Source organism: Nomascus leucogenys, chromosome 15 (genome assembly GCF_006542625.1).
Source record: "Nomascus leucogenys isolate Asia chromosome 15, Asia_NLE_v1, whole genome shotgun sequence".
Taxonomy (NCBI): Eukaryota; Metazoa; Chordata; class Mammalia; order Primates; family Hylobatidae; genus Nomascus; species Nomascus leucogenys.
In genome coordinates, this window is record NC_044395.1 from 52,644,780 (window position 1) to 52,670,516 (window position 25,737).

Consider the following 25,737-nt stretch of genomic DNA (forward strand, 5'->3'; position numbering starts at 1 on the left):
GATGAAGAAAGGCTAGTCTTTTCAATAAATGATACTGGGAAAATGGAATCGCCACATGCAAAAGAATGAAATTGGACTCTAATGCGATACACAAAAATCAGCTCAATTTGGCTAAAAGACCTAAATGTAAAACCTAAAACCATAAAATTTCTAGAAAAGAACATAGGGGAAATGCTTCCTTGAGCTTGGCATTGGCAGTGTTTTGGATATCACTTTAAAAGCTCAGGCTACAAAAGGAAAAATAAATAGGACTACATTAAACTCAAAATCTTCTGCAAAGCAAAGGAAACAATCAACAAAATGAAACAAATTGGGAAAAAAAATTGCAAACCATATATCTGATGATAGGTTAATAACCAAAATTTATAGAGAACTGATACAACTCAATAGTAGAAAAACAATTAACAGAATTTTAAAAATGCACAAATGTCATGAATAGCTATTTCTCCCAAAAAGATGCAAAAATGTCCAACAGGTATGCAAAAAGGTGTTTAATATCACTAATCATCAAGGAAATGTAAATCTAAACTGCCATGAGATATCACTTCACAACTGTTAGGATGGCTATTATCAAAAAGATGAGAATAACAAATGTCAGTGAGGATGTGGAGAAAAGGGAGCACTTGTACACTATTGACTGGGATGTAGACTGTTGTAGCCATTATGGAAAACAGTATGCAGGCTCCTAAATAAATTAAAAATAGATTTACCATGTTACCCGGCAACCTCTGGTCTTGTTATATACCCAAAGAAGATGAAATCACCACCTTGTAAAGATATCTGCCCTCCCATGTTCAATGCAGCATTATTTACAATAGCCAAGATATGGCAACGACCTTCGTGTCTGTCAGTGGATAAAAGGATAAAGAAAATGTGGTATATATGCACAATGAAATATTCAGCCTTAAAAAATGGGAGATCCTGCCATTTACCCACAACATGGATAGACTTGGAGGACATTATGCTAAATGAACTAAGCCAGAACAGAAGGAACAATATTGCATGATCTCACTTACATGTGGAATCTTAAAAAATAAAAGTCAAATATACAGAGATAGAGGATAAAACAGTGGTTACAGGGGGAGGTGGGAAATGGGGAGATATAGGTGAAAGGATAAAAATTAGCAGATATGTAGGATGAACAAGTCTAGAGGTCTAATGTGTAACATAAAGACTATAGTTAATAAAGTTTATTATATTAGGAATTTTGTAAAATAAGTAGATTTTAGCTGCTCTTGTCACACAAAATTGTAACTGTGATGATGGATATGTTAATTTACTTCACTATAGTAACCATTTTATTATCTATATGTGTGACATAACATCATGCTGTGAACCTGAAATATACACAATAAAATTTATTTTTTAATAGTAGCCAGATACGGATAACCTAGGTATTTGAAATACTTCCTGAATTAATGTTTATTCTAATTTCCTCAAAGTTTAAGTCTTTTTAGAGAGATTATCTTAAAATCATTTCAGAGAAGTGGTGCAGAGACCCACTGCAATGCCACTGCCATGAAGTCAGTGTATCATTTGTATCACAGGCTTTTCCACGCAATAAAGAAAGAGGCATTTCTGTTAACACAATGACAATAGGGTACCCTTGAACTTGCTCACCTGAAAAGACATGTGTTCCGAATAGACTCATATTAAATGACATTTTGATGAGAACCATTTTAAAGTGAAAAAATCAAGGTTTGGCAAAGCTATAAGGAAATGAGGGCTCTCATATAGTGCTGGTATGAGAGTAAACCGTTTCATCTTTCCAGACGGAAACAGGCACTTTCACACTAGATATCAAAAGCCCTGATAATGTTCATATAGTTTGGTCCAGTAGTTTCACTTGTATTGGTAAATCTATATCAAAGAAATATTATCAGAGTTGTGCACAAATATAGAAAAAGGATTATTGCAACATTATTTATAGTTGTAAAAAATTAGAAGCAAACTAAACATGCACTAGTAAGAAACTGGTTAGATCATTATACTGTAGTCATGCAACATAATGCTCTGCAGAAAACAAAAGTCGTCTTGTTAAACTACATTGCTGCTACAAACAGCTAGTCACTCTAGGTTTAAAAAGCAGGTTCCAAAACAATGTGTATAATAAAGTCAAAATTGTTTAAGGAAATATATCTAAGTAGGGAGATTATTAATGATTTTTATTTTCTTCTTTTTTTAAGTTTTCTTCCACTAATATGTGTTACTTTTGTATCATAGAAACTATAGCATAACAAAAAAGGCATTTGACTCCTTATTTTCCTTTCCACAAATACTATTCTGAGTTCCATTATAGTATATCACTTCCTCATTTAAAAAAAGGCAGAAGCAACCTTATTTTATAGCATCAATGATTGTACTTATCTGCTTTGACTAATGCACTAATTCATCTGTTCTGTCAAGGATACTGGACAGTAATTATCACAATTTATAATTCCAGGAATCTTCTTGCCTGAATATTTTTCTTCTGCTCCATAGATTTAACTCTAATATTGATCTTTTTCACCCTTTCAGGTAAACAACTACAGTTTAGAAGAAGTAACACATGAAGAGGCAGTAGCAATATTAAAGAACACATCAGAGGTAGTTTATTTAAAAGTTGGCAAACCCACTACCATTTATATGACTGATCCTTATGGTCCACCTGATATTACTCACTGTAAGTACCGTTGTCATCTTCAAATAGCATGCCAGACTTGCAGAACTGGAATTCTGTAAAATTATTGACAAAGTGTTCTACTTGTACCTTCCCTCTTGGTTGACTTCTGGAAATACTTCAGAGGGAGTATCCTAAACTCCACTCCTATGTTGTTGCAGGCCCTTACCTACTGTTTGAAGATGGGATATCCTAATGAGTTGGCATGCCCACCATTATGGAAAGGCTTAATGTTGAGGACAGTGTGATTAGAGTAGTGTATGGGCAACACATTTCGAAAAGCTATTTCTCAAGCTCCTAAAGCATGATCACTCTCATGCCATCATATTATTTCTTCCAACTTCAGATCTCTGTAGTAGTAGATTAGAAAAGAGAGACTGGCAAATAGACCAGAGGTAGCTCTGTGATTCTTCCTGAAAAAGGGGACCTTGCAATTGAATGGCGAAATTATGATCCTCAATCACCATCACATAGCTTTTACTTTACTTGAATTTGTTATATTGGCAAGAAAGCTGGAGAAAATTATCAGTCACTATGGCAATAGAGGTGAGCTGGAAGTGGGACTTCTGCAGCAGCAACTAACAACGAATGAGACACTATGCTGGGGTCCTCAAAAAGTCCACTGTTGCATAAGCCTCATATGTTCTCCTCTTCTTAATAGGTCAACACGAATCTTAAGTAAGTTTCTGTCTCTGAAGACTAGATTTAGAAGCAAGTTACTTTGTTATGTAAATGTAAGGGACAGTTGTGTCAACAGTAGTAAGCTTGCTCATTCTGAAATGTTGAGAGTCCATTTGTGAGACTGGAAACTTGGAACATCTTCAGAACTGGCCATTAATTAGTACTATGGTCTCAAGCAAATTGTTCACCTTCTCTCAGATTTACATGTTTCTCCTGAGAGAAATGTGTTGATTAATTTTATTTCCTGCCCATTGCATTAGCTATTGCTTTTCTTAATGATGATTCTGAAACAACTTACCTCCAAAATATGTATGTTTTCAAGCTGGCAGTAAATTGAGATCAGACTTACCTTAGAATATGAAAGAGTTTTAACTTTCAGAGTTTTTCAAACTGGAAGAATGTAGCAAAATCAGCCCTGATAGTCTGTGAGCCACTTCATGCAGGGCATATAAGGTCAATGTCAAAGAGAGAAAAGAGAGAAAACCAATCTAATAAACCTAAGAAATATGTATTGAGTAATTTCAGTATGTACAAAGCACATTGTAAGGTAATATGTGGGATGCAGAGGAGATAGAATCATGGCCTTCAAAGAGCTTTGTTGGGAGGAAGGCTAACTCAGATATATAAATAGAAGCAATATTTGGCAGAATAAGAGGTATGTATATGCCATGGGAGAGGTAAATATAAATGTTATTTGGGAACTCAAAGAAAAGAGATATATCATCTGTCTTTGGAACATCAGAAAAATATGCATAGGATGGCATTTCAGTTGCATCTTCAGAATGAGATTTCAACATCTGAGATGGGTTAGGTAGGAGATGCAAATTATAGGTAGATAGTGCAGTGGAACAAAGGTACAGATGTCAGGAAGCACAGGCTATGTTTGAGGATGATAGGATATGTGTTGGGGGATATTAAAATTGATCTTGCAAGAATGGCAAAGAGGAGAGTTTATGCTATATTAAATACATAACGACAATGGAGAACATTTACGTAAGAGAATAGTGTGGTCAAGCTGAATTTCAGGAGGTTTTACCTCATCTCAACATATAAAATGGATTTGAGGAGAGAGAAAGGAGCAAGAGACCCAGTTAGGAGGTGTTTTCAGTCACCTAAAAGGGAGATACATTAGGAAGGAGGAATGAAAAAGAAAGGCCAGAGTTCTTGGCCTTTGTGGGATGGGAATAGAGTATATTTTGGGAGAAAGTCTCATAGGAGAACCTGATCCTTAGGAGGCCTTTGCTCTCAATGATTGGATATTAATTATGTGAAAACAATGTGAGCTCTGAAATTAGAAAGCTAACATTTTATTTCAATAGAAAATTAATCATTGTTCAGAAAATATGTGTGCTGGATCTCTTCTCCAGTTCTTCTCTTCACCAAATTAGACTAACTGGCATTACAGACTTAACTATTATTAAGTCTTTCCTATCCTAAAGGTCACCATGTGCTCCTATATATTAAATGCAAATAAACTACAACTCCCACCTCTTGGAGGACAAGAAAATCCTTGGCATGCAGCAAAGCCTTTCTGTTTTTAATACATTTTTCTGAAGTATAGCATGACACATTGAATCACCCACATAACAGGTTTCTTTTCTCTTTTTCCCCCACCTCTTAGCTTATTCTCCACCAATGGAAAACCATCTACTCTCTGGCAACAATGGCACTTTAGAATATAAAACCTCCCTGCCACCCATCTCTCCAGGAAGGTACTCACCAATTCCAAAGCACATGCTTGTTGACGACGACTACACCAGGTCAGATATGCCTGCTGGTTAATTGGATTTGTTCTTATTACCAGAAATAAATCACATTTGCCTAACATGTCAGGTGTTGTTTTGGATGCTAACTAAAGCTTCTGAGTCCCATTCAACCTTATTGTAGTTTTGCCTCAAGTGCATTGCAAGTGTGTCATTGTCCTCTGATAGGCAGCAAAATCACAAAATATTTGTGAATAAATAGTAAGATACACTTATACATCACTTTGCCATTTATTAAGACTTTCTATATCTGATCTCATTTAAGCTTTACAGCCATGCTGTAAGATAAGTATTAATACTTGAGAAGAGAAGATAGTGCTGAGATTCAAAAGGAAGGAAGTAGCATGCCAATATTATATATTTGGTTAGTGGAATTCAGTGGGTAAATGAATGATAAAGAAATGTAAATGTAAAACCTTTTTGCCTTTAACTGGTCATTACATTTGGCAAAGGAATACAAAGATGATCAAGGAACAAAAATTTCCCCCAAACTCCCTCCAGTGTGACCTGTCCCGGGGTACCCAAGGTGACGACCTGGCATAAACCTTTCATACCTTCTCCATGTTCTTACAAACATATACAAATGTATTTTCAGATATACGTGGGGCCTGACATTATTTTTACAAAATAAGTTTGTATTTTACACATTGTTCCACAACTTTTCTCTATGAACAATACTTTTATCAAAAATGAGATTACATGTACATATGTGTGCTTAATTTCGATATGTGTTTGTGTGTAAAGAATGACAGATGGGTTGTTTTGGTTTTATACCCTGCCTGTCTAACTGAAGTCGTTTGTCAGCCTTTCAAAAAGTAGAGACTTTCTGCCAGTTAGCTTTCCTCACTGGTATATGTGCATGCTTTGATCTTTCCGTTCTTTGGTATATCTTTTTAAATGATTAAGCATTTTCCATTTATTTTGCAATATCAGGTTTGCTGAAGTAGCTCTTTATATCTTTAGCCAAGGAATGGAATGTTTGGATGCTGAAAATGTGCATCCATGGTGTAAATCAAATACAAGCTTCTTCCTATGCTGAAATGTCTGATCTCTATGCTCTTACTTAAAATGATGGCTGCAGCAAAGATAATCCTCATGGCTCTCTAAGGAATTCTGTAAATACAGGCACCTTTATCCACCAGAGTGATGATCTCTTTGCTCTCATCCTATTACTAATATTTGATATGATTTTAATTTAGAAATGTCACTTTATGTTACTAGGCCCCACAGAGAATTAACATCTATTCAAGCCGCTTCGTAATCCAGACCCTCTGCTAGCTGTTTTTATACACTATCCATTTAATCCTCCGAAAAACACACAGAAAAAGGCTTTCATCTCCATTTTAGAGATGTAGAAATTGAAGTTCAAAGAGGTTATGGAACTTGCTTATGGTCACATAGCTTTTATTAATAAGTAGAAAAACTGAGTGCCTTAACAGCTTTAAAATCCTAGCTAAGAGAAAACGTTTTAATTTTCTAATATTGAAAATGAAAACCAATTCATATAAAACTATGTTCATCATAGAAATACGTGGCTAGAAAGGGACCTCACAACTAGAACATAGTTGAAACCTACCTCTACCACTGACTGTTTGACCCTGGGCAAGTCATTTAACCTCTGCAAGCTTCAGTTTTCTCTTCTGTACAAGGGAATAGAAAGTGAGTCTATCTCAGTAGGTTGTTGTAAAGATTAAGTGAGCTAATGAATGCAAAGAACTTAGAACGGTGCCTGGCACATTATAAGTACTCAATGAATGTTATCTATTTACAGTAACTATACGTACTATAATCTTAATCTACTTCAGATGTCTCATGAAATATTTTTACAGTACACATGAGATATGCCTCAATATCTTAGATCCTGCCCCTGCCTCCTCTCCTGTTCCCCTAGAGGACAGTCTCACTAATATTTCCCTACAAAATCAGAATGGTTGGTGCCTGGCAAACTGTTAAAGTAAATTATATTAGTTCACACACATAAACATACACATACACACCCCTCCACCACTCTCTTACCATTGTTGGTGTTCTCTCCTAGGTGCTTCCCACTGTAGGCATTACCATGGGTCTCAGAGGTATTTGCTCAGAGGCAGATTCACCTTCTCGTTCATAAATATTAATTGAATACTTCCTATAAGACACTGGGTGCTGCACTAGAGATGCCAATTGAATAAGAAATAGCATCTAAGAACTATCCAACGGGGGCAAAAAAATATGTGTAAATCAATGGATTCCCCAATGCCTGTTCCCTAATTTATGCAGACCCCCCTCCATGAAGTTTTCCACAGAGCCTAATTTATTAATCTTTTTCAAAATCTTGAGATTATGTATTTTGTAATCAAAATGCCCTTTGTTTTGTAAAAGAATTATGCAATTATTTATTATGTTTTTACTCAGAAGAGAAAAATTGGCAACTTTTTGTTAGTCTTCATTTTTTAAATGTTAAATATCTGTAAAATTCAAAAGTCTGAGAATTACTAACAGAAACAAGCAAGCAAAACTAGGGTCAGTTCTCTAAAGTGCCCTTATGTAGCACTAGCAGAGTTCCCTAACACCGCAAGAGACACTTAGGAAATATTGCTAAATGAATATGAGTTTTACATGAATGCCATAAGAATAATCTATGGCATCAAAGAAAGTTTTAAAGAGGATATGACTCTAATTAGCACTTGAAAACTGTGTAGGCATTGGTCAGAGAGTCAAGAGATGAGGAAGGGCATTTGTGGTAGTGGGATAGATTGTGTAGACTCACAGAAGAATGTGAAATAGAATAAAATGAAAGCAAGAATTAGAGCTTGAAATATAAGACTCACAGAGGAAAATGGTACCTACCTTTGCATCATCTTTATATTCCTGTTCCTTCTTTCCTACGCAACCTAGCTGTAAGATTATAGAGTAATAAAAACAAAAGGATCATTACTATTCACCATTAATAATAAGTGCTGTAATATATATTATTGCTCCTATATTATTTATATGATATTCTTATTCTTGATTTTTATAGATTAAAAAATTCTGAGAGAGGTTAAGTAATTGCCTCATAGCATACAGCAATCAAATAGAATCAAAATTTGAATTCAGGTCTGTCTGTTTTCAAAGGCCCCATCCCTGCATCCCTGGTTGGTAGTGCTCATCCTACCACTTACTACCTAGATAACTCTGAACAAGTCAATTCATCTCTATGAGTCTTGATTTTCTCATCCGTAGATTCGCTATAAAGGATCTTCTAATTTCCTCATGGAATTGTGAAGTTTTAATATGGTAACATGTACGAATGTTGTCATTTTTGGAAGGCTCTGTAAATTATTATTCTAAGTTCATTTAGCTGCTTATGTTTGTGACCTACTTTGTATTTTCCTAAAATAGTAAATCAAGAAAATAAATCTCTAATATTGGAACTTGGGCCAGTAGGGAAACATGTCTGTGAAATGGGAACTTTCCCGTAACCCATAAAATCACATCAAATTGGAAAACTTTTGTTCCATGTATTCATATCTTAATCTTTTCTGATAAATGTTTCTCTATTTTCCTGATTTATAGTCACATTTGTTATGGATGTACAGTAAGAATTTTAAAGCAATTTTGATTCAAATAATTCTACAATAACCTAGGTAGATTTTTTTAATCTATTTCTATTAAAGAAATGTACACCTGCATAAACTGGGAAGTTTTATTTTTCCATGAATTTAGAAGAAAAGGCACAAATAAAAAAAGTTTTGGCTACAATCTCTTAGTGGCATGCTTGCTGAGTCCCTGTAAATCAGCATTCATTGTGATGTAGATATCTGGTTTTCAATTTTTGGAAAACAAAGCTATTACAACAATACTGAGATTGTTTTTGTCTCAGGCATTATAGACTGTCAGAATAGAAAGGGCCATAAATAAATATAGAGTCTAATTTCCCTTTTTTGGATGGGCTAGGGACACAGGGCCCACAGTGATTTGTTGGCTTTCCCTGGTCCAGTATTTGTAAGTAGTACAATCAGATTTAGAGCCCACGTATACGTGCACTATTTTTTTGGCTGGAGTAAGAAAGTAGCAATTATGAAAAACTATATTCAATCAAGGATTACCTGGTAACAGTGTCTATTCTGTAAATTACCTGTAACTATGAGTTCTATCTTTACTGGGCCAAGTTTTCCCTAGTTACTCAGAAGAGAGGCAAACCACACATCATCACTATCTGGCTGAAAATACTTAGGATATGCAAACAGTACTAAAATGAAACTAAAAAGATGGGTAGTGCAAAGTAAACTGTTCTTTCAAGATGTAGGGACCTAATTTCCTAAGTTATGAATGTGATAAATAACATTATGAAACCCAGGGACCTAAATTATAACTGTAAGAGATATATTTCTCAGTGTTAGAAACCAAGTTCACCTAGCTGTGAATTTAGTGTGTCTTTCTGGCTGCCTCTACATATTGGTCCCTCACATCATTTAGTTCATTAAAAAGCATAATATAAATAAAGCCTCAATAAAGATTTCTTGTCTACAGACACTTTAAAAGAACTGCCCCAAATTGTAACTCTAATATTCACCAGTTTGACTCCGTCACTTACTGAACAGACATAATCTCGTCAGTCTGGAGTCCACGTCTACTCTATTGTCTCCAAATTATAGAACACTAGCTTACTAGCCATGTCATCTAATATATATTCAAGTTGCCTTTTCTCCTTCATTCATTCAGTTATTTGCTCGTTCAGTGAATATTCAGCTTCTACCCATGTCAAGCATAGTTATTAGCAACAAAGTCACAATGGTGAACAAACTGGTCAAGGTGCTTGCCCTCATGGAATTTACATTTTAGTATATTGAATAAGAGATGTATAAATAAATGCATTAAGTTCAGTTAGTGCTAAGAGCTATAAAGAAAGTAAAATAGGATAATGTGATGAGCAGTGATTGGGGAAAAGAACAAGATGAAGTAGGATAACCAGGGACTGCCTCTCTCAGGAGATAGCATATGGACTGAGACCTGAATAAAAAGTAGAAAGTGGTAATTAAGCATCAGAGAAATAGCATTCCAAGAAGAGCGAATAGCAAAGCGAAAGTCACTGAGGCAGGAGTAAGTTTAGTGTGTTCCAGCAACATAAAGAAGTCCAGTTTGGCTAGAAAGAGATGAGGTAATGGGGGCAGGCAGAAAATTAGGTTAGATAAGGAAGCAGGAAGCAGAAGATGTAGGACTTTACAGGTAATGAGAAAGTGTAGGTCTAATTTTAAGTGCATTGAGAATTCATTGAAGAGTACTAATCAGGAAAACTGATCTGATTTATGTTTTTTTTTAAAAAAAAAGTTCTGGCTGCTGTGTGGAGTAGAGAGACGACTGAAAAAAAAGAGGGAAAAGGTTATGACATCTGGGACTGAAGTGAGGGGTAGCAATGGAAGAGAAGAGGAATAGAGAAATCCGAGCTATATCTCAGAGCAAGGTTTATTCAGACTGGCTTATTCAGACTGTTTTGACTACTGACCATTTTTATAGATTTTATTACCCATGGAGCAGTCTTTCAGAAACACATTTGTTCTTTGTTTCTTCTTGTTATTTGTTTCTTCTTGTTTTGTTATTTGTTTCTTCTTGTTTTGTTTTTCTTATCTCTTACTATTTAACTTTGTGGATTAGAACTGGTTAGAAGCCAGACCACTGTTTGTCGAATGTTTCTACTCACATGCCCTTAACTTAGAAAATAAACTTGTTATCCTCAGGCTCTGAGGTAGAACATGAAGATTTCTGCCCAAGCATAAAACACATAAAATCTTGTATATTTTATCACAAATGCTTGCAGAATATTGTTTGCTTTAAAGTAAAAATATCCTTATTACAAACTACATTATTTTTCTTCCAAGTCTTAAAATGAAATCGACACACCAGAAAGATTTTCTGAAGGTATTCGTAATCCCTGGCAAATACCACAAACCCCAAGGTACACTTAAGTACCCAAGTTTGAGAAACGTTGAGCTAAGTTACACAAACTTGCCAATTATTAGTTGTGTTTTATATAAACTGTCCCTTAATAATGGCTCAAGGTTTATGGTACCCATTAGAAACAAGCTCTTGAAGGATCAGACAACACCTCATCAGAGTACAGTAGAAGCATGTTCTAGCCGCTCTTCTTTTTAGTTTACATTTAATGACTTAAAACCATTCCTGAATGAACTAGAAATTTCTTCTTATACAGGAAGGAAATCTTTTCTTACATGCTTTTAGTGCAGGATTTCTCTTGGCCCCTTCACTGGACTCGAGATAGGGGCACTCTTTCTCAACCCTGCCCACCGTGCTCAACCCTTTGTGGGAGGGAGCATGTGAGTGAGTGAGTGAGTGTGGGATCCAGCTGGTTGCTTCAGGCACTGGCACATGAGCAAGCTCCAGGTGGGGCCCATGGCCAGACCAGGCATGTTTCCTGGAGGGGAGCGTGGTGGCATCCAGGTGAGGGTGCCCGTAATCCTGAAGCCCCAGAGAGGGTGTCACAGTACTCTTCTAGTTCTGCCATTTGCAGACAGCAGTATGTTAGCAGCTCATTTGGCCCCTTGCCTCATGGAGGGGCGGCTGCCCTCCTCTGGTGATGGCAAGGTCTGGTGTGACAGCCTTTCTGGATACCTGCACTCAGTGGTCCCAAGATCTTGTCCAGCATCCATGAAGAATGAGGTCACACAGATGATTAAATGATAGTGAAGGCAGAGAATTTGACTGAGCGATGAAAACCTCTCTCAGCAGGGAGGGGAGCCAGAGAGGGGACAGGAAGAACAGGTCTTCTTCCCTGAAGTCAGGCTGTAGTCAGGGTTCTCTGGAGGAACAGAAATAATAAGATGGATGCATAAGAGGAGATGTATACATAAGGGGAGTTTATTAAGGAGTACTGACTCACATGATCACAAGGTGCAGTGCCACAATAGGCCATCTACAAGCTGAGAGGCAAGGAAGCCAGTCCAAGTCCCAAAATCTCAAAAGTAGGGAAGCCAACAGTGCAGCCTTCAGTCTGCGGTCAAAGGTCCAAGAGTCCCAAAGCTGAAGAACTTGGATTCTGTTGTTTGAGGGCAGAAAGCACCAAGTACAGGAGAAAGACATAGGCTGGAAGACCAAGCCAGTCTAGTCTTTCCACGTTCCTCTGCCTGCTTTTATCCTAGCTGCACTGGCAGCTGATTAGACGGTGTCCACTCCAGTTGAGGGAGGGTCTGCATCTCCCAGTTCACTAACTATTGGCTGAGTCTGGGGTCTTTATATGCGTAGGATGAGGGCAGGACAGGCCATAGGTAGTTTTGGAAAAGACAATATTTGATTGGTAAAAAGGCATTATCCAGAAAGAACCAATTGGGAGAGAGTGGGTGAACAGGAATATAAGTTATCACTTTGGGCCGTGGGTTTTAGGCTGTTATTTTTACTTGAAGGTGGGGTTTCACTGGTTACCCATCCCTATCTGCCTAGACATTTGGCTGCCTCCTGTCACTATCACTTTTAGTCAAGTGTGATGGAAAACAGCTAGAGTACCCCAAGCAGGCAACTGACCTGCTTTAGAATTATAGTAGAATAACAGAGTGATTAGGTGTGTGGGTCCTGGAGCTACCCTGCTTAGGGTTGAATCACACCATTTCCTAGCTGTGTGACCTTGAGTCAGTTATGTAACTCCCCTTTGCCTCAGTTTTGTCACTTATAAAAGGGGCAAAATAATACTTTCTACCTCATAGGTTTATTGTGACGATAAACTGAGTTAGTACATGTAACATGCTTGGAAAAAATAAGTACCTGATAATTGTCTGCTGTTATTAATACTGTTGAAAAAACAAGGATTTTAAGATGAACTGTGATACAAATAAAACCACTTTTTGGTAAATATCCTCTAATTATTTATGGAACTGTAGCCAACAATATTTTTCAGCTGCTCAAACATGTTGTAATCTATGTATATAGATTTTTCAACTTACTTATCTCGCAGAACACATTAGAATATCTTATTACAGAGAGTCATATAGTCTGACTGCTTTACTGAGAATCTTAATTTTTATGACTACAATGAATATCTAATACCAGCTGCAATGAAAATCTAATACAGAATTCAGTGGAACCAAATATTGTATAGTCTATCAGTTTCCCCTCTTGCTAAAATATGATTGTTTGATGGAAAATTTGTTGATTTTGCCCTTTTAAAAAATTCATAGTGACTCTCAATAGCTAACTCTAGGTAGCTTTTCCCTTAAAAAGTTCTGCAAAATATGACATCAGACTCCTTACAGACTTTACAAAGTTCGTTATAAAACTTAACCAAATTAAAGATTCACGAACAAATGTCTCTGAGATTTTGTTTTGCTCTGTGTTGCATTTCTGATTTCTCCAACATAGAGACTGGTACTATAATGTATGTTTTGAAGTAAAGTATAGAAATGAAAGGGGAGAGTGAGACAAAACTAGTGAGACAGATAGATCGTTATGTGGAAGCCTCAAGGAGAGTTTTCTCTTTATTAATGTAAATAAACAATAAAGAGAAAACTTTGACCTCACAAAACTTTAAACCACTTAGGTTTACTTATGTAAACCATGAAGAATGATTCATAGAACTATCCTACTAGAATTAGGAAGCAGAGAGAGTGGGTACACTAATGGGGAATCTAACAAATCTTAATTCAAGGGGAACATTCAAATATATATTAGAAAACACGTTAAGCTGCTGTTTGCTTTCAAGGAAATAAATATTAGCAAAAATGCAATAGTAATGAGAAATTTAAAACTGTCTCCTATAGATAGTTATCATTTCCCATGTGCTTCATGAGTTAGCCAGACATAAACACATAACACTATGCTCTATAATTTTATGGAAATAGTTATTGCATATATATAGCTATTGTTACTATGCATGTAAAATTTGAATAATTATTTAATCAATGTTGCATTACATTTTTAATGGAATAAGTGCATCCTTGCTTTCATTCTTTAGTTCATTGATGCAAAAAAGGATTGATGATAGGCAATGGAGAATTTTGGAGGGACTGCTGTAGAAGCCAACCATCAGTTGGTCCCTATCCTCTTACAAGGTAACCACTATCATGAACACAATGTGCAGCTTATTTCTGGCCGTAATCTGTATGACACTGAAAGAGGGTGTATACTGTGACTCAAGAAAACAGACACGGTCTCTTCTTCTAGGACTTTATTTTCATATTCATACATCCATAAGGTGATAATATAGCACAAGAAGATACCTGATTCCTAAATGCCCACAGATGTATACTTTAGCAATTGTCCATGACACTTTGCAATCCCTGGGTGGTTTCCTGCCATCTCATATATCAGTGGTCCCCAACCTTTTTGGCACCGGGGACCACTTTCATGGAAGACAATTTTTCCATGGACAGGTGGCAGGGGCGGGATGGGTTTCCAGACGAAACTGTTTCACTGTTCCACCTCAGATCATCAGGCATTCAATTATCATAAAGAGCATGCAACCTAGATCGTTCGCATGTGCAGTTCACAATAGGGTTCGCTCCTTTGAGAATCTAATGCCAGGGGCTGATCTGACAGGAAGGGAAGCTCAGGCAGTAAAGCTCACAGCTCACCTCTTGCTGTGTGGCCAGTTCCTAACAGGCCATAGACCTGACGGATAGTGGGGGTTGAGGACTCCTGTCCTATATCATTAGCTGCTGTGGGTGAGGTTACTATATAAATATTGGTAATTACCTGAACAAAATATAGGAAAATTGTGAGATACAATAATTGCATTCCAGGGACATTCTTATGACACTATCAATTTATAAATTTCATAAGTTTTGGGTTATGTCGTTCATTTTTTGCTTCTAGGTAATCGTATTAATATAGATAATGGGGCAAACTATGACTGCATAAAAATACATATTGAAAATACTGCTTCATATATTTCTCCAGATATTTTTTCCATCTTTATATCCATTTGCTTTTTATTACCTACTAATCTACCTTATAGCCCTCCTTAATTTTTTTCTTTCAATGTTTTATTTTTGTCTAATTTCATTTTCTCTGATTATAAAAGTAATATATATTTGTAGAAAAACTGTAAAATAAACAAAAATATAAAGAAAAACTACTAAAATTACTATTTTTCCTAACACAGAGAGATAATCACTTGAAATATTTTCCTTTGAGTTTTTTCCATGTCTGTATGTTTATTTATGTAATTTGGACCATACTATGTACAATGAGAGAGTTTTCGCTTTTTTTTTTTTTTGCTTTAACATTATATCCTGAGAATTTTCTAATGTTCTGAGTCTTCAAAAACATGTTTAGTAGCTGTATAATGGCCTATCATATAACTGAACCATACTTTACATAATTACTTTCCTATTAATAGACATTTATTTTTAGGATTTTCTTATCATGCTTATACAATCTTTCTGCCTTCATCTCTTGATTATATATGCATTTAATACAAATGCCAAATTTCCACTGCCTAATCAGCATCTCACTTGGTTGTCTTATAAACATTGCATATTTAATATGTCCAAACACAAACTCTTGCTTTTTATTCCCAGTCTGCCCTTCCATAGTCTCACTCTCTTTTTTTTGAGACAGGGTCTCACTCTTTCCCCCATGCTGGAGTTCATTGGTTTGATCTCAGTTCGCTGCAGCCTCAACCTCCTGGGGCTCAAGCAATTCTTCCACCTCAGCCTCCCAAGTAGTTGGGATAGCAGGCACATGCCACCATACTGAGCTAATTTTTGTATTTTTTATAGAGACAGGTTTTCACCATGTTGGGCAGGCTAGTCTCAAACTCCCAAGCTCAAGCGATCCCCCTGCCTTGGCCTCCCTAAGTGCTGGGATTACAGGCGTAATTGGATTACCACACCCAGCCTGTCTTCCACTTCTTAATAAATGGCGGTTCTATGGGAGCTGTTGCTCAGGTCACAAACCTTGGGATTTGCCTTCTCTTTTTTTCCACGTTTCATATTCTATATGTAGTCCATCAACAAATTCTATGGGTTTTACCTTCAAAATACATTCATAGTGTGCCACATTCCACTACCAGCACACTAGTCAATTCATATCATCTATCATTTGATTATTGCAATAGCTCCCTAAACAGCTTCCATTTCTGCCTTTGTTACTCATGCTGCACCAAACATTACTCTTTTAAATTCAGATCACGTCATCTGGAGTGAAATCTAAAGCCCTTGTTTATGAGTCTCTTTATGATTTGACTCCAGCTGGCTGCTCTGACCTCATCCCCCACCACTCCCTTCACTGATACTCAGACTTCCTTGCTACTTGATCACAGTAGGCATACTTTGCTTCAGGAAGTTTGTGCTTGCCACTCCTGCTGCCTTGAATGTTTTTCCCTTCCATGTCCACATATCCACATGGTTTGCTTCTCTTTCTTCAGCTCTCTGGTCAAAAGCCATTTTATCAGAGAAGCCATCTCAGACCCCAGATAAATATCACCCATCCATTATCACCCTTTTGTCCTGTATTCCCTTTTATTTTTCTCCCTAGTGCTTATTCCTGCTTGACATCATTTTTATTTGAGTATTTGTTTGTTGTCTGTCATCCTGCGCTGGGCTATAAGCTTTATGACTCAGGGACTTATCTGTTTTGCACATTGATTAGCCCCAGCACAAGTAAGAGTGTCTGGAACATATATAATACTCAGTAAACATTTGTGTACTGAATATAATAGAATTAATGAACATTTACAGAACTCTTGATATTGCTGTCAGATTGGTTTATTGAATTTTTTTGGTCTCAGTTTACATTCCCATCAGCTGTATATGGAAATGCTTGTTTTAATACTGTATCCAATTTAAATGCTTATGTCTCTTAATTTATCTTTAATTCCCGTGTTTTCTCTTTCTCCTTTTTCTCTCCATTTCTATTCATTTATTTTATTAATCTCTCGTTTCATTTATTCAATCTTTCACTTTCTATACTTAGATTTATTCAACAAATATTTGCCAGTGTTTAGTATCTTCAAAAAGACAGTAAAGTTGAAGTGTAGAGGCGGGGCAGGCAAGTAAACTCAAAAATATAATAGAGGTGATACATGCTGTGTTGGAGAGCAGTACTGAAAGCTATGTGGAGCTCAGAAAAGGCATCTAATCCAGACTGATGAGTCAGGAACAGCTTCTTCCAGGGGGTGACTGAGATTGGAAAAGAACAACAGGAATTAGCCACTAGTATCTAAGACTTCCTTGTGACAGCTTCAGTAGAGTCCAGGATATAAGGGGAGACGATATTGTAAAAGTTACACGCAAGGATATTTAAGCAGGAGTTCTATTTTTCTATGGCCCAAGCCATTTGCTTGTTTTTGTTTGTTTGTTTGTTTGTTTTTTGAGACAGGGTTTCACTCTTGTTGCCCAGGCTGGAGAGCAATGGCACGATCTCAGCTCAATGAAACCTCGTCTCTCACATTCAAGCTATTCTACTGCCTCAGCCTCCCAAGTAGCTAGGATTACAGGCATGCACCACCATGCCCAGCTAATTTTGTATTTTTAGTAGATGCAGGGTTTCACCATGTTGGTCAGGCTGGTCTCAAACTCCTGACCTGAAGTGATCCACCCACCTCAGCCTCCCAAAGTCCTGGGATTACAGGCATGAGCCACTGCACCTGACCGTTTGCTTGTATTTTTTACAAACAATATTCAGGGCCAGAACATCCTCAGTTATGAGCAGATATTAATTAAATATTTCTTAGAATTCATAAGAATTATGGTAATAGTAATAACTGATATTTGTGTAATACCTTTCAGTTTACAAAGTGCTTTTATATACATTAGTTAATTTGCATAGTAATTCCAGGAGGCAGCTATAATTACCCCCTTTTACACATGAGGTAACTGATGTTGACTAACCCAAGGCTGACTCAGCTGGTAAGTGATGGAAGCTACAAGAGATCAAACATTATATAAAATGTACAGTCCATATAGAAAATAAGAGGTAAATAGATTAGGCTTAACATCTGGGAACTAGGCTCCAAATTATAACTTATAAAACTTACGATGATTAATCCCAGTTGTTTTTAAAGGTCCATTATTGAAGGCGCTACCCATAGTCTTGTGTAATTCATTTTTTTTTTCAATTCTAGTATTTCTACGATATTTATTTCTTTAGAGGCAGGAAGGTAAGCGGAAGGAAGTAGCATGACTTTTGGAACTGGGTAAGCCTAGGCACATGTCAAGGGGGAAACATGAAGATACTAGTCAAAAGATACAAAGTTTCAGTTATGCAGGATGAGTAAGTGCTATAAATCTAATATACAGCATGGTGACTATAGTTAATAATACTACATTGTATCCTAGAAATTTGCTAAAGATTAATTAAAGGTTCTACTATTAAATGGTTCTATGACCTTGGACTATTTATCCCTTGGTTTGTTTACCTGTAATTAAGAGATAATAACTTAGTTGGCAGGGTGGTGTTGAAAAATAGAGATACCATATGGAAATCAAATGATTGGCATTTAACGTATGTTAAATTGCTTCCTCCTTCCCCATCCTCATAGGAGCAACAATTCTTATTTTTTATTGTTGATAATCTAAAAAGATATTAATCCAAGAAAATGGCAGTAAGGAAGGGAAAAGATCATTAGATTTAAAACCTATTTGTGTAGTTATCACATACAACATGGTATTGAATCTTAAAGAGCTATGGGAAAGGAACACCATTTGTTGAGATCTGCTTGGTGCTGGATACCTTTCATATATTATCACATTTAACCTACAATCTCAGTTAGTTTACTTCGTTTCTACAGTGCTTCTAAACCCATTAGAGAAAAAGAATGTTTCATACTCTCTTGTAAATTATTTCTAATCAACACTGGAGACCATGGGGACAACAATATTAGAAAAAATGTAAAAATTCATTTTGAATTAATGTTAATAATTGTTGTCATTTACTGAATTTCTACCATATATATGCCAGTCTATGCTAAGTATTTTCCATAAAATATCTCAATTAATTTTTGCGATTGGTATTATTATTTTCACTTTATGCATGAGTAAGCAGAAGCAAGAAAGATTAGTGAAAAAGATAAATATTTGTCCAGCATAACAATGTGTTAGACACTCTACGTATATAAACCCATTAACCTTCCCATCACTCCATGAGGTAAATCCTATTTTTATTCCCATTTTACAGATGAAAGCTAGGCACAGAGCAGTTAAGTACTTGCCTCCATAGCTAGTAATGAGCAAAGCTGTTGTCTAAACATAGGCAGTTGGGCTCCAAAATCCTTATCTTTATGCTATTAACATGCAGTTGGTATATAACAAGATCAAGAATCAGACCAACTCAAGTATGGCTTTCTTTTTCCAGTACTACATCGGTAGCATTATTAACTTTAAGATTTCTGGAATTTTCTCTCTGTTTCAAGCTAGTCTTGGTTTTTGTTTTACTCAGAAAGGTAGAACTAAAGTTTTATGTGGTTGCCTCTTCCCAGAAACACAACCTGTTCCAGAAAGCAATCAACTTCCATGGAGTGCCAGGTAGGGAGTCAGTCCTTAATGCCCGTCATTCTGGCCATTACATCAGACCCCATGTGGCTGCCTTAATGAGCATTTGCTGAAAGAACTTAGCTGTGGTCGTGAGGGTGTCTCACTGCATGTAAACATTTAAATATCCACCCCCATCCTAGGTTTTCTTTAAAAAAATTGGATTGACCTTGAAGTAGAACAATGTGAGTCCTTTCTCATGTATACTCCTTCCTAATGGGAATGTTATCAACTGATCCATTGGAGCCTGAGATTTTATTTTTTTGGTTTGCTTTAATCTTTTTCTAAAGTCTCATTTTCCACCTTGAGATAAGAGATGAAGGCAAAATGAAATAGCTGAAATAAATGTGACAGTGAAAGATTTCAAAGCCAATTTTGTGAAGTCTTGCTCTGAATTTATAATAGTATTAGTAAACTGTCACAGCTATCAAGTACTGCACAGATACTTTCCTGTTTCTCATTTTAATTCCTATGACTTTATACAAAATGGACAGAGAGATGCCATTATATCTATTGTACAGATTTGGAACCTGAGATGATAGATTCCATGATTTCGCCTTTGACAATTAGAAAGTAAGTAACAAACTCAGAAGCCAGAAGCCAGAAGGAGGATAACATCTTGGTTAAGAGAACAGATGTTAGACTCAAAAGATTCTGGGCTCACCATTTACTAGCTATTTTTGGATGAGTTATGTAACTTCTTTGTGCCTCAGTTTCCCCATCCATGCCTATGCCGTGGGTTATTATCAGGATTAAATAGATTAATCCATGTAAAACACTTCAAACAGAGCCTGGCACAAAATGAGCTACATTCAGGGTGGCCATTATTATTATTAACGTTGACTTTTAGTCCAGGAAACCATAGTGATTATAGGACTGGCTTCCGCTGTGATGATAGTTGAGCTAGCTGGGAGTGGTAGAGTGAGGTTAAGAAGTGAATGCGGGGGAAACACTCTTCCAGCTAGCCTAATAAAACATACATTTACACTACACTTATACCTGTATTAAGAATAGATTTTGTGACTTTATATTGATTCAGTGATGTTTCCTCTATATTTCAATGCCATTTAAAAACATATATTGATGTTAATTAAGAAGAATCTGTCAAAAACCAGGCCTAATTGTAAAAGTCATGCAAAAAGAAAAGTCTATGTGTTAAAGAAACTGATTATTCATTACAAAACTTAAAAAAAATCTAGAATGTTGAGTAATCACAAATATTTGCATTCCCCAAATATTCAGGTTTCCTATTCAGGCATCATAAATTTTAAAAAGTAAATGCAGTGGTTATTTTTGTAGAGCATCATTATATAGGCACAGAAATTAAATATATGGATAGCAACATCTATCATGATGCTTTCCAGTTCCCAGAAGTGGCATTAATTCCATGGCTTCACTGCATAATATTAGCTTGGATCATATACTGTTGAAGTTTCATACAGAGTATACATCTAAATCCATATAATGTTGAGAGTAGCTCTAATAAGGTTATACTGAATTTAAATTTGTGAGAACTAAGGGAAACTATGTAGGAGTTGCAACTGAGCGTGGCACTCACAGTGAGAATGTGGTCTGCCTGACTAAAGCAAGGTAGGGCTATCCCCAGAACCATTGTTTTCTGCAGCTTAGAGAAAAATACTTGTTTAAATTCTGCTTACAAAAATTTTTAAAGAATTACCGTGTGTGTGCATGTGTGTGTATTCACCAGTGAAATAATGAAAGTCACTATTTTTTTCTTTCCTTGAAAAAAGAACTTAATATTTACACTCTACAAATATTAACATTTATCCATGGAATATAATTAAGTCAAAATAAGTTAGAGCAATAATTTGTATTCTATAGTACTGAAAGAGTTAATGTCATTCAAAAATGTGACTATTTCAGACCTTTTTCAAAAAGAGCAGGTCTAATTGTAGTTCTCAACTCTGACAGCCCATTAGTCACGTGTGAAATCTCTTTAAAAAACAGAGTCCTTAGCCCCATGCCAGATCTACCAAATCTGGATATCCAGGGTGGAAGTGGGACATGAGTATCAAAAACAGAACTAAAATATCCACAGATGATTCTGATGCACAGGTAGATTTGGGAATCACTGGCTTAAATTCATTGTGTCTTTGACCTCAGAAAATCATATTATCAGAAGTTGGCTAGGTGTGGTGGCTCGAGCCTGTAATCCCAGCACTTTGGGGGTCCAAGGCGGGTAGATCACCTGATGTCAGGAGTTTGACCAGCCTGGCCAACATGGTGAAGCCACATCTCTCCTAAAAATACAGAAATTAGCCAGCAGTGTTGGGGGCCACCTGTAATCCCAGCCACTCGGGGGGCTGAGGCAGGAGAATTGCTAGTACCTGGGAGTCAGAGGTTGCGGTTAGCCTTGATTGTGTCATTGCACTCCAGCCTGGGCAACAGAGTGAGACTCTGTCAAAAAAAAAAAAAAAAGAATGAATGAAAGAGAAAAAGAGAAAAAGAAGGAAGGAAGAAGGAAGGAAGGAAGGAAGGAGAGAGGGAAAGAGGGAAAGAGGAAAAGAGGGAAAGAAGGAAAGAGTGAAGGAAAATCATATTACCAGAAGTAAAAGCAAAATGTAAAAAGTAAAAGCACATTAGAAAACACACACATACACACACACACACACACACGCACACACAGGCATTTCTCTCATAGGGTAAATTTTCATTAAAATAGCGGACGACCCTAAACCACTGAGACTACTAGTGATAATGTGCAAAGAAAATCATTGCTCCTGAGCAAGAGTTACCAAATACAGAATTTGTACAGCAGTGTTAAGATTTTACAACTAAAGGCGTCTGCTATTTAAAAACACCTGTAGCAGATATGCACTTTACTCTATAAATACATTTTGATAGAGCATTATTTTATTTTCTTTAAATCCATATATATAATAATAGGCTCTATCTTGCCTGCCTTTTCTCTCAGAGCTCACCCTGGGCATCAACACTTTGGGAGCTCAGATTTTTGAGGAATGAAAACCTGGAAGAGAGAAGTCTTTGGGAAAATTCTGCCTTTCTTCCTGTATTACAGATCTCTACTGAGGCAAGGGAATATAAAGGTCTGGTTATCTGCTTCAGACTTGGGAAGAAAAAACAGGAAGCTCAAAACACACATTAATATTTCAATTATCCTACTCCCTCCCATTTATTTATGTATTTATTTATTTTTGAGACAGTCTCCCTCTGTTGCCCAGACTGTAGCACAGTAATGAAATCTTGGATCGCTGCAACCTCTGCCTCCCGAGTTCAAGCGATTCTCGAGCCTCAGCCTCCCGAGTTGTTGGGATTATAGGCACGCGCCACCATGTGCCACCATTATGAAAAAGCTATATGTAATATCCACCGTGAAAGTTCGTTGTTGTAAAGATTAAAGGTGATGGTATTTGTGACCATAGAGTGACTGAGAAATTTGGGGACCCTTCATTCTTGTAATAATCTAGAATTCAACCATTTCCCTCCTCTACTTCACCATCTAAAAAACCTAATTCCAGATTTTAGGCAAATCACATAGATTTTATAGAATATTTCTTAAGGAGACAAAAGGGAAGATTATGGGGTGACTTTGCTCCAAATTCTATATTCTGTATACCACCCTGCTGCACGGAGGTGTTCTGGGCTAACCTCAAGATTCTGTGGAGCCCATTGGCTCTTTGATATTTTGACCATTATTTTTCACTGTGCCTGGCTTTTATTACAACTCTCTAGCAGTTTTGTTGCCTGGTGTCTATCTAAGCTGTGATTGGAATGTATTGTCCTAAAACTTCTCTCATCTGTTGAATCTATTCCGGATTGGTTAGATATAATAGACAGAAGGTTTGGCTCTATTGCTAGTCTTTTTAAAAAATCTCTTCCATCTAGTTCTGTTATTCCCTGTGTCCTCATTCCAGTAGTTCACTTAACAGCACCTCTAACTTCCATTGGCTGTACTGGGCCAGTCAGGATCGGTAATAAAGCACAGTTTTCTCTAGATCCTCACAACAGGCAATTAATGCTGTCTTTGTTGGGCTTCATGACTAGTCATCTGTCCCTCAGTTTAATTTGTGATCTTACTCAACCTGCTTGAAAGACTTTGGCCAACAGTGTACAAGAAAACAGCTCTTATTTATTTATTTATTTATTTATTTATTTATTTACTTTTCAAAAGGTTTTGGCAGAACAGGCAGTGTTTGATTATATGAATACATTCTTTAGTGGTGATTTCTGAGACTTTAAAAGAGCATAAACGGGAAAGCCATATGTATGGTTGCCTTAAGAATGTGTTTTGTCAGTGAAGGAAGAGTGTCTATTTCCCTCCCATAATGCTTAGTCATTTTTAGCTTTATTTTGTCAAATACATACACACATCTCCAAGACGAAGTAATGGTTAAGGGAAGAATTTTTGTCAAGAGCAGATTTTTATCTTCCATATCACCTAGATTAGTATCTGGTACATAAAATATAGTTGTTTGCTTAGTATGTACCATATGGCAGGTGATTTGTGAAGGCTTTGCATATATTATCTCATTTAATCCTGTAGCAGCCCTATAAGGTAGGTCCTAAAAAGCCATTTCCAGATAAGGCAGCCAAGATTCAGGCAATGGAGATATTCCCTGTAGTCACACAGATAGGTGGAAGAACAGTATTTGAACCCAGATCTTCTAGCCCAAAAGCTTGTGCTCTTTCCACCATGTTCATAGCCTCCCAATGTGTTTTCTAAGGGCAGTAAATATGTTGAGTGAATAGATGCACCAGTAAAAAAGACTGCACTTGCTGTAAATTTGCTTTAATTTTGTGTCATCTTTTCTATAAAATGGCTTTAGCTAGCACATAATTTCCCCAAAGTAGACTAAATTTTAAGTAGAATCTTGTTAGTAACAGAATATATTTGCATAACTGAAGACATTTGAGGTCGGGCGCGGTGGCTCACGCCTGTAATCCCAGCACTTTGGGAGGCTGAGGCGGGCGGATCACGAGGTCAGGAGATCGAGACCATCCTGGTTAACATGGTGAAACCCCGTCTCTACTAAAAATACAAAAAATTAGCTGGGCGCAGTGGCAGGCGCCTGTAGTCCCAGCTACTCGGAGAGGCTGAGGCAGGAGAATGGCGTGAACCCGGGAGGCGGAGCTTGCAGTGAGCCGAGATTGCGCCACTGCACTCCGGGCTGGGCGAAAGAGCAAGACCCCCTCTCAAAAAAAAAAAATTTAAATACAAAAAAATATATTTAAGGAAATCAAAAGTACCCATAATCCCACCATTCAGATAAAGCACTAGTAACATGTTGGTAACTTTTCCACCTTAACCTAAAGATGTACAGATATGCCTCTTACTAAATTGGCATCAAACTATATATACAGATTTATAACTATTGCTCAGCTTATATCATTAATAATTCTTAATGTCATTTAGAAAACATGAAATAGTGGGAGAAAATAAAAATTTTACGTAGACATATTATTCATAAATGATATTGAACAAATTCCCTGGCATATGTTTCTAGACTCCTCTTAATCTCATTCTCTGCAAAGTAAAATTGGGATCATACTTAATATTTTTTATTATTCATAAAAACTGAATCAAACTATATATATTATTTCAACTAGCTTTTTTCACTTAATAATATGTTGTGTCTATCTTTATATGTCATCAAATTTACTTACATAGGAATGTTTTCAATGCCTACATTAAAACTATATTCAATGCTAATGAATTTTTTTCACTTAATAATATCTTGTGGCTGTCTTTATATGTCATCAAATTTACTTACACAGGAATGTTTTTAATGCCTACATTAAGACTGTATTCAACACTAATGAACATAATTATTTTTCCAGTGGTTTTCTTCTACAAATGCTGTGACAATGACAATTCTGTGAACACCTATTGTACTCAGTTTTGTAGAACAGATTTCTGGAAGTAACATTTCTGAACTGTAGGTTCAGCAGTTTATACTACCACCACCAGTGTGTGGAGAGTGTTTTTGCAGCCATTAAAGAAAAGGTAGCCAGTGCCATGTGTACTGACACAGAAAAACGTCTAATATCCAATGTGAAACTTAAAAATAAAAGCAGTGGCATAATATGTATAATATGACCAACTTTTATTTTAAAATTATCTATCTGCATGCTTATGTATAGGTTTGAGTATAGATGTGAATATGGGGATAGATATAAATAGAGACATCTTAATGAGCACTGAAAATGCAAA

The 25,737-nt window shown here is 36.5% G+C and overlaps 1 protein-coding gene across 20 annotated transcripts in view; it reads left to right on the top strand.

Annotated features, from left to right (window-relative positions):
- Positions 1-25,737, top strand: part of DLG2 (discs large MAGUK scaffold protein 2) — a 2,190,999-nt gene that overhangs the window by 1,665,294 nt on the left and 499,968 nt on the right. For all 20 annotated transcript variants that reach the window (XM_030828789.1, XM_030828794.1, XM_030828795.1 and 17 more), the window contains 2 exons: positions 2,518-2,662; positions 4,962-5,100. In XM_030828789.1, the coding sequence (XP_030684649.1) occupies positions 2,518-2,662; positions 4,962-5,100 (284 nt within the window). The remainder of the gene's footprint in view (positions 1-2,517; positions 2,663-4,961; positions 5,101-25,737) is intronic.